At 39.1% G+C, this 13,839-nt stretch overlaps 1 protein-coding gene across 2 annotated transcripts in view; it reads right to left on the bottom strand.

The window, feature by feature from the left end:
- Positions 1-13,607, bottom strand: part of LOC111594148 — a 48,813-nt gene extending 35,206 nt beyond the window's left edge. For both annotated transcript variants that reach the window (XM_030224661.1, XM_030224662.1), the window contains exons 1-2: positions 13,593-13,607; positions 11,238-11,316 (exon numbers count right to left, since the gene is read on the bottom strand). In XM_030224661.1, the coding sequence (XP_030080521.1) occupies positions 11,238-11,292 (55 nt within the window). In that variant the 5' untranslated portion in view covers positions 11,293-11,316; positions 13,593-13,607. The remainder of the gene's footprint in view (positions 1-11,237; positions 11,317-13,592) is intronic.
- Between the last annotated feature and the right edge of the window lie 232 nt (positions 13,608-13,839).

Below are 13,839 nucleotides of genomic sequence, written 5' to 3'. Positions count from 1 at the left end.
AGAAACTGGATATTGGTTTAGCTTACGGTTAAACCAAGCTAAGCTATATCCATAATTAATATATTGTTTTATAAAAATTTGTATAATTATGGTATTTTAATGGAAAATCGATAACATTCAGGAATAAGAAACCTTATTTTGATTGTCATTTCAATTGTGTGTTGAGCTAGCATCTTAGAGAAGTTTATATTGGTAGTGCTGAGGATATTTCAGAGTTGTAATGGAATGTATCATTGAGATATTTGTATTTATATGACTCGGTTAAGAACTGATCTGAGCTGAATTAGACATATCTTTTCGTGGTCTTTCTTTGAGTTAGCTTGATTACTAGCTTCTCAACTTTAAAACTATTCATAGCTATAAGTTCTTTTTAATGAACAGTATATGCGTCCATATTAGTTAGATTTCTCTATATAAGCAAATAGTGAACACAGGTAATACCTCTCAAATTTAGGTAATTGTATGAAAAAGTTGTATTGCCATTTTAGGATATCTTTCACAAGCATAATAAGATTAATAAGATTTATTAAAATGCATACAAAAGAAACAAAAAGCTACTAATTTTTTATAAAAGTTCTAGTGTTTTAGCTCTATATAGATTGAGCATTAAAATTAGTTTCATGTGAAGAGTTTTATATTTCAAGGTATCTTAAATAAATTCGAAATGGAAAGTTTATATAAATAAGTCCTATATATAAGTTAACTTATAACACTTAGTTAGCTTATAACACTTAATGTAAGGTATTATTCAACACTTATTATCGGGTGCTAGACAAGTTAAGGAACAGCCCTGGCAAGGGCAACTCTACTTACGCCGGTGAGGCTATGATTTGTAAAAATATAGATCAGTCTCGTGTTTTAACTCGTACTGATAGGACATGCTAAAAATTGGTGTCATATAAGTAAAACTAAAAATAGTGAATATAATAAGAAAAACCAATAAAATTAACTGTTTCGATTATTCAAAAAAGAACAATTAAAAGCAGGGTTAAAAAGCGTTCTTCCAGTAAACCGCTTAAATAAATATTCACTCCGTCATTTGCTCGTTAAATGGCTTATTTCATTGTCTGAGCCCGAGGCCAGCAATAAGAGGCACAGTCGCCTCTCAACCTAACTTTCAGTCACCACAGGACTGGAAATCATATAATTGGCGCCCAACTAGTGGTCGGACTCCACAACCAACAACAATTAAGACAGCAGCGCGGGAGCTGCAATTGACAGATCTTATAAAGGGATTTTTTTTTTTTGTTTTGTGTTAGTTGAATCTTGTAAGTGGATACTCTAGCCAAAATTTTTCTTCAAACACAAAAAGTGTTAAAATTTATTTTATAAAAAAATACCTAGGACTAGCGAGTATTTTATATTGCAATTGCATGTAAAAAAAAAAAAAAAAATTAATGATCAGAACCAAGTGAGAGTGACTACTTTGGGAATTTTAGTGGCAGCAATTGATCATTCAGATCGTCAATAAAATTACATTGTGTTACTTTCTGTGTGTCTGAAGTTGTGCATGCAGTTCTCGTAGTTCAGAGCTGTGACGTAATTCGACCCATCTTCTGACGGCCCGTTTTATTTTTCGCGACCACTGACCTGCGCATGTCTCGGTTCAACCAATATAGAAACCCTCGCAGGCAGTCTAGCGACTCAGATTCCGACTGTGTAGTTCCCCCACCATCAGGTAGAATGGATGCAGATCAGCTTACGGAAATAATAAGGACGGCTACTAGCAAAGCTTTAGCCGAACAGGCCGCTGTAAACCAGCAGAGGGAACATGTATTAACTCAACGAATTAATGAGTTAGCTGAACAAATAGCGGTAGCAAACGTTGCCGCCCCACAAGTAGTAGCGTATGCTGCTATAGGAATTAGGAACGATATTCACTGTGACGAGCCACTAGATGCCGTCAAATGCTTACCTGAGTTTGCAGGGGTACAGGAATCGTATGTATCTTGGAGGCAGGCAGCATTAGCCACTTACGAGATCTTCAGACCGTATAATGGCAGTTCTCGTCATTATCAGGCCGTCATCATCATAAGAAGCAAGATTAGGGGCCCCGCAGACGCGGTGCTAGCCTCATTTGGTACTGTGCTGAATTTTGATGCGATAATAAATCGCCTAGATTTCACATACAGTGATAAGAGACCAATTCATGTCATTGAACAAGAATTAAGTACCTTGAGGCAAGGTGGCCTGTCCCTGCTTCAATATTATGATGAAGTAGAGAAGAAACTCGCTCTTCTCACAAACAAAGTTAATATGTCATATGAGCCGGCTTTAGCAAAGGGCCTATGTGAAAAATTCCGCGACGATGCGTTGCGTGTGTTCATATCGGGTCTCAAGCGCAGTCTAACAGATGTGCTCTTTGCAGCAAAGCCCAGAGATCTGCCTTCAGCGCTAGCTCTCGCGCAAGAGGTCGAGTCGAATCACGAAAGGTACTCATTCGCGGCTAATTTTGCAAAAAGTCTTGAAGACAAAGAGCGCAAGCCGCATGCAAAAGCGCAGGGTCACCAATATGAGAGGTATTCGCATCAAGCCGAAAGACAAGCTAGCGGTACAAAGAATCCGCACTTTAGCAAGCAAAACAGGGCCCCATTTCGGACTGACCCACGAAGCACCAGGCAGCACAACAATAATGGCGCACCAGTGCCCATGGAGGTCGATCCTTCCTTTTCAAGGGTAATGCAGCCCACTCAGGCCCTTGCTTACGCGAACAAGAAGCACCCCGCATCTGACCGCACAGGCGGTCTGAGAAAGCAGCAAAGGTTGAATCACGTCACGCAAGGCGCGGGACAGGGGGCAGAGGTGTGTGCTGATGCTGCCTCCAGCGCAGCGGCACAAACCAATGACGTTACTAGTTATAACTCTGATGCCCTTAATTTTTTAGGAGTAAATCCCTTCTACCCGTCATCAGACGAAGAGTAGGAGGGACTCACATGCAATTCCTCATAGACACGGGCGCGGCCAAGAATTTCATTCGGCCACATAAAGGGTTGAAAGGCGTCCGCTCGGTAGAGTCCCCCTTCAAAATTCACTCCATTCACGGCGAGACACAAATTACACACAAATGCTTTGTTTCAATGTTTGGGTTAAAAGCAACTTTTTTTATTCTGCCGGACTTATCAACCTTTGATGGGATTATAGGCCTTGACCTGCTAAAGCAGGCATCTGCTTCGCTTTGTTTAGCTTCAGGACAACTTAAGTGGGGCACGGAGGTCGAACCAATCACCTTCCACAAATGCAAAAATGTAAATTTCACAAATGTAGACTGTGCAGACGCATCCCCATTAGTTAGAAGTTCTTTTTTGAAAATGCTGAAGACCAGACAAAAGGCCTTTGCAGACCCAGACGAGGCGTTGCCGTATAACACATCAGTCGTGGCTACCATTAGGACTACAGACGAGCAACCGATCTATGCCAAGCTTTACCCATATCCAATGGGAGCGGCTGATTTCGTTAATAAAGAAATCAAAGATCTACTAAAGAATGATATAATTCAAAAGTCCGTCTCTCCCTACAATAACCCAATATGGGTAGTAGACAAGAAGGGCACTGATGAAGCGGGCAATAGGAAAATGAGGTTGGTAATGGACTTTCGTAAACTTAACGAAAAAACCGTGCCGGACAAATACCCTATGCCAAATATATCAATGATATTGGGGAATTTGGGGAGAGCCAAATTCTTTTCAACATTAGACCTCAAGTCTGGTTATCACCAGATCATACTCGCTGAACGCGACCGTGAAAAAACCTCTTTCTCTGTGAACGGGGGGAAATACGAGTTCAAAAGACTCCCCTTTGGATTAAAGAATGCAGCAAGCATCTTTCAAAGAACCATCGACGACATACTGCGAGAGCAGATTGGCAAATTTTGCTATGTTTATGTCGATGACGTAATCATCTTTTCAGAAGATGAGGAATCCCACATTAAACACGTGGATTGGGTCCTAAAAAGCTTACACGAAGCAAACATGAGGGTCTCCGTCGAAAAGTCACGTTTTTTTAAGAAAAGCGTGAACTTTCTTGGTTTCGTAGTCACCAGCACTGGCACCACGACGGATCCTGAAAAGGTTAGGGCAATACAGGAGTATCCAGAACCAAAAACGCTGTTCGAGGTTAGATCATTTCTAGGCCTCGCAAGTTATTACAGATGTTTCATTAGGGACTTCGCCGCAATAGCAAGACCCATCTCGAATATCCTGAAGGGTGAAAATGGAACAGTCAGTAAGCATAGGTCCAGAAATATAAAGGTTCAATTCTCTGAAGTGCAGCAGAGGGCATTTCAGAAGTTGCGCGATATTTTGTCATCCGAGAATGTAATGCTCAGGTACCCCGATTTTAAGAAGCCATTCGATCTAACGACCGATGCTTCGGCTCACGGCATAGGTGCAGTTTTGTCTCAAGAGGGTCGTCCTATAACAATGATTTCAAGAACATTGAAGGACAGTGAGGTTAACTATGCAACCAATGAGAGAGAGTTATTGGCCATTGTATGGTCACTTGCCAAATTAAGGCACTATTTGTATGGGGTGAAAGACATTAATATCTTCACTGACCATCAACCCTTGACCTTCGCAGTTTCGGAATCTAATCCAAATGCGAAAATCAAAAGGTGGAAAGCGCGCATTGACGAGTCTAATGCACGTATCTTCTATAAACCTGGCAAGGACAATCTGGTTGCGGATGCCTTGTCAAGACAGCAGCTCAACGCTATAAATGAGCAAGAAATTGAGTCCTGCGCTGCAACGATCCACAGTGAGGTATCTCTCACCAACACCATTGAGACGACAGACAAACCCTTGAACTGTTTTCAAAACCAGATAGTGCTAGAAGAGGCGCGTTTCCCCTTAAAACGAAGTTTTATTCTTTTTGGAAATAAGAAACGCTACTTGATCAGCTATACATGCGTCGAATCGCTGCTAGACGAGCTCGAAGATGTAGTCTCACCCAAATGCGTAAATGCTCTCCACTGTAATTTACACACGCTTGCAATGATACAAGATGCATTAGTGCGAAGATACCCAGCCACAAAGTTCTGGCATTGCAAAAATCGCGTAGTGGACATATTTGCGGTTGGAGAAGGAAGGGAAATCCTCACAGTCGAGCATAATAGGGCCCATAGGTCTGCACAGGAAAATGTTAAGCAGGTACTCTCGGAGTACTACTTTCCACGGATGGCAAAAATTGCCAAGGAAATAGTACAAAACTGCAAAACATGTGCTAGGGCTAAGTATGATAGACACCCCAAAAAACAAGAGCTTGGAGAGACACCGATCCCCTCACATGTAGGAGAGATGTTACACATAGACATTTTCTCCACTGACAAGAAATACTTTCTCACTTGCATCGACAAGTTCTCTAAGTTTGCTATCGTCCAACCGGTCGCTTCAAGAACCATTGTGGATCTGAAGCCAGCCGTAATGCAACTTATGAATTTTTTTCCAAAAGCCAGATCCATTTACTGTGACAATGAACCGTCATTGAATTCAGAGACCATCATGACTATGCTCACAAACAACTATGGGGTCAGCATTTCAAATGCACCACCATTGCATAGCATATCGAATGGACAGGTTGAGCGCTTTCACAGCACTCTGTTAGAGCTAGCCAGATGCCTAAAGATCGACAAAGGCATAAATGACACCGTAGAAGTCATTTTACTGGCCACAACCGAATACAATAAGTCGATCCATTCGGTCATCGACCAGAGACCAGTTGATGTGGTTCAGGCGCACTCTGATGAGCCACAAGAGAAGATAGAAGAAAAGATCAGAAACGCTCAGACGACGCTCAGAGCTAGGGAGAACGCAAAGCGGCAGAATAGAGTCTTCGATGTTGGTGACAAGGTTTTGGTCAAGTCCAACCGACGGCTCGGAAACAAACTCACACCTTTATGTGTCGAGAAGGCCGTGGAAGCAGACCTGGGGACCGAGGTCCTCATTAAAGGAAGGGTGGTCCACAAGGACAACCTAAGATGACTCCCTTGTTTTTTTTTATTACACCTTTTTTTTAAGCCGCTAGGCAATTTCGAATAAGTTAGATATAGTTTTCTATTTACCTTTAGCCACTTGGCATAGTTTTTATAAAACATTTTGGTGGCGGGTACACCCGATGCTGGTGATTTAGAGCAGACTAGGTCCACTGAAATGCGACTAATGAATGCCAACAGTAGACGGATAGAAGTAAACACTGAGGTTCAAGACCAACTTAACCAGTTAACATTTGCTGTCAGTGGAGTTCTCGGGATAGCCAAAACTCACAAATTGATTTTATTGATTTATTTATTTGAAACACTGAAACACTGTCCAGAAACAGAATGCGGACGATGGAGTTGCAAAGTTTAATGCTTGCTATTACTCTCGCGAAGGCTCATTGTTAGCCCAAACATTTTGGACTCCTCAGATTTAAAATCAATTTGGCTAGAGGAATCCATCAACACTATACATTTTATAACCAAATTCCCAAAAATTAAAAAAGCCTGCAGAAAAATTACGATTTATCCTGTCGTCCACAAGAACCAGCAACAGCTCTATTCGCCCCATAGTTGGATGCTAAGCCAGAACCACAGCATGCAAATCTACAAGCGGAATCGTTGAGGAAACCCCCTTGTTCACGGCACCACCACCAACAGTAGAAGCTCATCAGCCAGCAACAACTAACGAACTCTTCGCGGCGGCAGAGCCAAGCGACTCTTCATCCATACTAGAACCAAGTCAAGAAATCCCCAAAACACCGCCAACTGCATTAATTCAAGAAGTTTCACAGCCACAGGTTGCTCCAACCGCTGCCCATCTCTGTCGACACCTGCCACGGCTGCCGGCTCATCCTCATCCTCATCGGCAGCGGCGTCACGTCAACTGCAGCTGCCGGCATTGTCGGCAGTTGCCGCACGGCAACAGCAGCTACTGCTGAACGGCTCTCTGAAGAGCAAGACGAAGACATTTCCTGCGTATCGAGCATCGGTGCGCAGCGAGAGCGACGACAAGGAGTACAGGGCGGCTAGCAGCAGCAGCAACACGATACCGACGACGGGCAAAAGTCGGCCAAGATCAGCGGCAAGAACTGTAACAATCTGCTGCACAACGCCGGCAATAAGCTAAGCGTGAGCAGCAACTCCTTCGGCCTATACGCAGCATCTGGCATCATCGCCCAAGAGCCCTGTCTCCAGCAACGGCCATCTGAACAAATACTGCCTGACGGACTTGACGCGCCGCAAGGCCGAATTCAATCGCCAGCTGAGCGCGCCGACAGACTACACACATCACTCGTCCAGTAACGGCTCATAGCATCGCTGGAGTGGTGGGACACAGTCATCACGGCCATCACGGGCACGTGCACGGCCAGTCATCGACGGCGCCAGCCACACTCAAGTCGCTGCAGCTGCACAACTTTGGTATGCATCATCCGATGCCAAGGCCCACGTCCACGTCGTGCACCAACAGCTTCAACAGACGCCACATACGTAGGCGCAAGAGCAAGCTTAGTAAGCGCCTGCTGAACGGCGATAGCGAAGAATCAGTACGCTGCTCATACTGCTCCGTATTGAATGTGAATGAGAACGACTTGCGGATTTCATTCGAGAACACCTGCACCGACTCGCTGGTCACCGCTGCTAATATGCGACCAAGGAACCGAAATGGTGCACTTTGATGATGTGTCGTTGTACGGCACTCCGAAAGAGGAGCCATATGCTGTGCTTTAATCTGCATTGGCTTCACTCTTTGGTGGATCATCGACGCAAAGAAGTCCGCGAAGCACTTGCGAGGAGTCGTCGCTGGAATTGGGTCGGTCGAGGACGACCTTACACTTGAGGGGGGGGTAGTTAACTTATAACACTTAGTTAGCTTATAACACTTAATGTAAGGTATTATTCAACACTTATTATCGGGTGCTAGACAAGTTAAGGAACAGCCCTGGCAAGGGCAACTCTACTTACGCCGGTGAGGCTATGATTTGTAAAAATATAGATCAGTCTCGTGTTTTAACTCGTACTGATAGGACATGCTAAAAATTGGTGTCATATAAGTAAAACTAAAAATAGTGAATATAATAAGAAAAACCAATAAAATTAACTGTTTCGATTATTCAAAAAAGAACAATTAAAAGCAGGGTTAAAAAGCGTTCTTCCAGTAAACCGCTTAAATAAATATTCACTCCGTCATTTGCTCGTTAAATGGCTTATTTCATTGTCTGAGCCCGAGGCCAGCAATAAGAGGCACAGTCGCCTCTCAACCTAACTTTCAGTCACCACAGGACTGGAAATCATATAATTTATACATATGCATGCTTTAACGAAACTCAAAACCATTCAATAATTGCATGTATGGCAGCATTACGCAAAGTCCAGTGCATATCCTAGTCATGTACAGCCGACTAGAATACACTCATTTCATCTTCGACTTGTCTTTATTAAGCCAAACAACAATTGTAAGCCAGATTTAACCATTGTGGCTCACATTTGCAAACGTGTTTAAGTTCCAGCAGTTTTCATAGCTAACTTCTTATAATCTCAGGCTAAAACTGTTTCGTCATTTTGTTATTAGGCTGGAGGGTTTTAAAGTTTTACAAATTCTAAAAATAAAGCCACACTAAGACCGCTTGTCACGGCCTAAAAGCATAGCAGAGAAACGCTTAAAATACACTATAAAAACAGAACGTATTTTACAGCACTAAATAAATTCGAATGCTACGCCGCATAAAAAATGAAGTAAAAACAAATGCCAGGCACGTTGCTCGCATTTATCAAGCGAGACACACACACACACAACAGTCATGTGTGCTAACAAGAACAACAACAATAACAATTGGCACACCTTCACGCCCATACACATACACCCAGAGTGGGAGATGAGCCTGTCGCCTGTGTTGACAAAGAGTCGAAAATTTCAGTCACGCGAAAGGATTGAAAGTCATTTGATGTATTCACTGTCATTTAAGTTGGCGAGCTGATAAAGTGACTGATAGATAGATATATACACATGTACACATACATACATATATAAATGTCGATTGATATTGAATTGAATCGATGGGGGCCTGGCCCTGCCAATAACTACAACAAGCAAACGCTTTCAACTGTATGCATATGCTGGAGTCGTAGATAAACCCAAGTTAAATGCATTTAACTGACAAGGACGTTGGCACTAGGAGTCTCTTCTTTTTTTGCCTTATTGACATGTGTCCTGGCTGCCAGACTTATCCGTTAGTTGTCGCAGCAAGTCAATTATATATACACGCACACACACCCGCATATATATATATATATATATATATATATATATGCAGTTACATGTGAGATAAAATTTAAATCTGCGCCGCCTGTTCCAGGTGGAGAACTTGTGATTTATTGAATAAATCAGTGGGGCGTTCCACTTCACAAGCTCTTCAAATATTTATCAGTGCATCTGTGCGAATGTGTGCACATGTATGTGTGTGCGTGTGGTTTTTAAATTTATGTGCGCTAGTAAATAGAATGGGCCTCCGCAGACCTGCTGAAAGCCGCAAGATGAGCCAATAAAATATATAAGATAACTGCGCGAAAAGTGTGTTAAACATTAAAGAGGCGCATTTACATTTTCCTCTTATTTTTTGACTTTCGTAAAAGAATTTATTTGCACACACTTAACAGCGTGTCTTAAAAAATCATGTGCACACAGTTGAGAAGCCAGTAAAGCATGGAAATCCATTTAAAAGCAAATATTAGATAAGAATTTCACGATAAGTTGTGTGGATTTTCATATAGTCTCCAAGGGATTTGTTGGAAGATATAAGAAGATACACGGAAACTCGCCTTAGACAGGTATTTGAAATATTCGAACTCAGCTCTATTTTTTGGCTATTTATTTTTCTATTTGTTTTAAAATGTTCATAAATTGTATTTCTAATTATAATTACATTTACGATAGTTTATAATACAATTTTGTTGTCATAATCCAATAATATCGCTGATTGTATTTTCCTGTGAGATAAGCTTAGCTAGCCCGTCGAGCATATAAAAAATTATGGCGTTGCCGTTTCTCTGTACTAAATTAGGGTATACACAATATAAATGTTTTAGCTCTAACATCTTTAGTCAATTATGTAAAGTATTTAAATAATTAATAAATAAATATGCATTTATCTGTCTTCAAAATTGACTTTTCTCTTCACATTTTAGCTGGAATGAAGATAATATTTGAGTAAATTGCATTTCATTAAAAGCCTTATACTCTCTACACCATTTGCAATAGTTTCAGGGTATTAAATCTGGGTTTAATGGAATATAAATATTGAACTTTATTTTTGTATTTCTTCCGCTAATTAAACATCAAATCTGGCATCAACAAATTGCGTAATTGATTTTAAATGAAAAATCTTCCCGTTTTTTTGTTGTTGAGCTACAAATACTTTGGATTATTTTGATTTTTGTGCCGCATACATGTTTGACCTTTTACAGCCTTTAGCTTTCAAGCTTAAGCCATTAAAAAAAAAATTAATAATAAATGTTGAAATGTTTTTTTTCCATTTGCATTTGCATTTGCCAAATCGCATAAATGTTAATTTATGCCATACAATTTAATTAACGGTAATAAGCAAAAAATAAAAATGTATTGGTCTTAAAAAAAAATCGTTAAATATATGCGCATCAATATTCTTTTTATCTTCTGCGGCTTGTTAATCATAATAATGCATTTTTTGTACCTTCAAATTTATGGAGTGCATTAATTTTGCGATTGCGATTCTGTGTGACATAACATTTAATTAATTAATTTTGCATTTGATGCAAATTGAATTTTATTTATTTATTTTTTTAATCGACGCTTTGCTTGTGATTTGCTCGTTTTCAATTGATTTCGATTGATGGGTTACAGTTGCTGACCCATGTTGACTTATTATTAATACCTATTTACACTCTGCGTCAAATTTGTCAATATTCAAATAATTGTTTGCTAATTGAATTTAATTGCTCAGATTATTTTATAGCAAGTGCATATTTTTATTGATTTGTTTATGTTTTTTCTTTTTCGGGGAACTTTGAAACTTTTTTAAAATAGTTATGACTATCATATATTTTTCTTATTAATTCAATTATAGTAACAATTATATATATTTTTTTTTAATTTTAATGTCTAATTGTTGTAAGCAAAAATCTTGAATAGTTGTGTTTTATACAGGGCATTTACTATAATCTTCTATGTACGTATATTAGTTTTCTAAGCTACTAAACTATACTGTTGCTTATTAATTTATGCATAACTTACCAATTAATATTGTGAGCAGAAAAGCTAGTTGATAAAAAACATGTAGAAACCGCATGTTGATATTTTTTCGATTTTAAGTCTGTAAGAGAGTAAAGAGAAGTAAATAAAAATACGTTAATACATCTATTACAAATATATAATAAGTTTATAATTAATAATTTTTTAGAAGATTCAATTGGCTCATAGTCGAAGCCTAACTGTAGAAGTTTTGTTAGTTTTACGCACTAAAATAAATTTCTTTACACTCAAAATTTACCAAAGTTTTTGCTCATCTGCTCTTAAAATTTGGTTACTCTACACAATATGATAATTTATTATATTTTTAGCTATTGCAACAAGCAACTCTGATATGGCAAGGTTGGCTAGTTGAAAATGCTCTCCTAGACCTAGCAGTTAAACTTTCGACAAAGAACAATAAAAACACCAACAACAAGAACAACAAAGGCAAGAAATGAGTTGCTTAATGCGTTAAACTTTTGCTGCAACACGTAACTCAAGTTAGGCTGCAGTTGCTGTTGCCCAAATGGGGTTCTATATATACCGATATATATATATATATATATATATATATATATATATATTTATATGTATATGGCCAGCTGAGCAACAGCACCTGGACAGGTGCGCCAAAAGCGAGTTTGTTGTTCTTCCACAAAATATTGAAAGCAATTTTGTAATCAAAAAGAAAAAAATAAAGCGAACGAACAAGTAGAAGAAGAAAGCTTTATAAAGTAATAACTATAAAGAAAACTGCAGCGATTTACCAAGCACCCAAAAAAACACACACACAGACGCACACACTAACACATACACACACACACTCACACATTTGAGTCAAAAAGTTTACCATTTTAGAGTGGAAACAGGGCTGAGGTTTTACTAAACGAACCACAAAATGGCTGGTTAAAAAAACGCCCAAGCGGAAGAGCTTTAGCGTCGGCTAAGCGACTAGTAGATACTCTGTAAAGAGTAAAAAACTATATTATTATAAATATATATTGTTGACAAGATTGTGATTTCCATTCTTATATTCTCCCTCTCCAGGTCTCTATTTTCCATCTCTCTCTATCTCTATCCCTCTTTAGCTCTCTCAGTCTCTAACTTTATATTGCTCTATCTCTCGACCTCTCTCACTTTTCTTTTCTTTCTCGCACTTCTCTTAATTCTTTTTCTTTTCTCTGCACCCCCATCTCTCCCTTTCTCTGCTTTTCATATTATCGATGTTATATATATCTATTATATATATCTATTTCACAAATTAACGATAACTGTAAGCCAGTCTTTTCTTCTTCTCCTTACAAGCACTTCTAATTGTTACATACCTAGGCTTAAGTGTAATATGCGCCGCGCTTATCACCTACAATCTGCATGCAAAAAAAAGAAAGTGCACTCAGTGCGTTCATATGGGAAATATTCCACATTTAAAGTTGAAAATCGGATTATAATAATCCCCTTAGGGAAGGAGTACAGAGAAACAGCTTCCTCTATCTTTCTCACTCTCTCTCTCCCTCTCTCTCACTTTCTCTCACTTCTCTCTCTCTCTCTCTCTCACACATCTTTACCCATCTGTACAGCACGCCACATGACATGTTGTAATCTTTTAAGGCAGCAAATTGTTTTAGCGCATGGCCCACATAAAAGAAGATTTCAAGTATTTTTTGGCCCATTAGGCCGTGGGCGCCTTTAATTGCTTGGGCTTCATTAACGGCGAAGAGCAGCAGAAGAAACAACTTTTTAGTTTATGCATTGACAAACTTTCGGCGCACAAAACAAAAAAAAAAAAACAAACAAAAACACATTCTAAGTGGTCAATGGGTTACGACAAGCAACAACAGCAAGAATCGAGTCTGGGTCTCTGGGCAGTGCGAGATAAGCCGCAAAACTGCAATCCAGACACAAGAATTGCGCGCAGGGCGTTAAGGGGGCTTAAGAGTGTTAAGAGGGTTAAGGGGTTAAGTTCTGGTCGCAAAAGGCGAACCGAAATTGCATGCAAGGCAAAAGCGCAGCATCCTTTTAATTGGTTTTCGGCCAAACAGTGCAAAGAATAAAAGAGAGAGAAAACTGAAGTTTTTTTTGAAGCATTTCTTTCACTTGACTTTCGAACAGCCACTTTATGCGCTTTAGTAACTATCTGAGCAGGGATCACTTTAAACTGTACCAGAGTTGAGTAACTATCATGTCTTAAACATGACATTTGATTATATATTTAATGGAATATCGATTTTAGTGAAAAATTAAGGTAAACAAAATTTAATTATGTGCACAACATTTCAGCAAAATAAATAATAATAAAATTAAAATATATGAATCTACTTAAATATATATTTTAATATTTATTTTAAATATAATTCCGACTTGCTTCACTTTCGACTACACAAAAATCTGAAATGAATTGACAAATTTTCTCTGAATATAAATGAAATGAAATGCGAAATATATAAATATATATGGAATATACATATATGTATATTAAATATAGCTGATAACTTACGAGCAAAAACATTTCATTATTAATAGGAAGATCAAATAGGTCATCTTAAAATGCTAAGTGGCCAAAATGTTATCAATTGTATATAAATTTATCAGTTAGCTAAACATATAC

This window comes from Drosophila hydei, unplaced genomic scaffold, assembly GCF_003285905.1.
Source record: "Drosophila hydei strain 15085-1641.00,03,60 unplaced genomic scaffold, DhydRS2 tig00008116-arrow-pilon, whole genome shotgun sequence".
Taxonomy (NCBI): Eukaryota; Metazoa; Arthropoda; class Insecta; order Diptera; family Drosophilidae; genus Drosophila; species Drosophila hydei.
The sequence above is the reverse complement of the archived record's forward strand: the minus strand, read 5'-3'. Positions and strand labels throughout refer to the sequence as shown.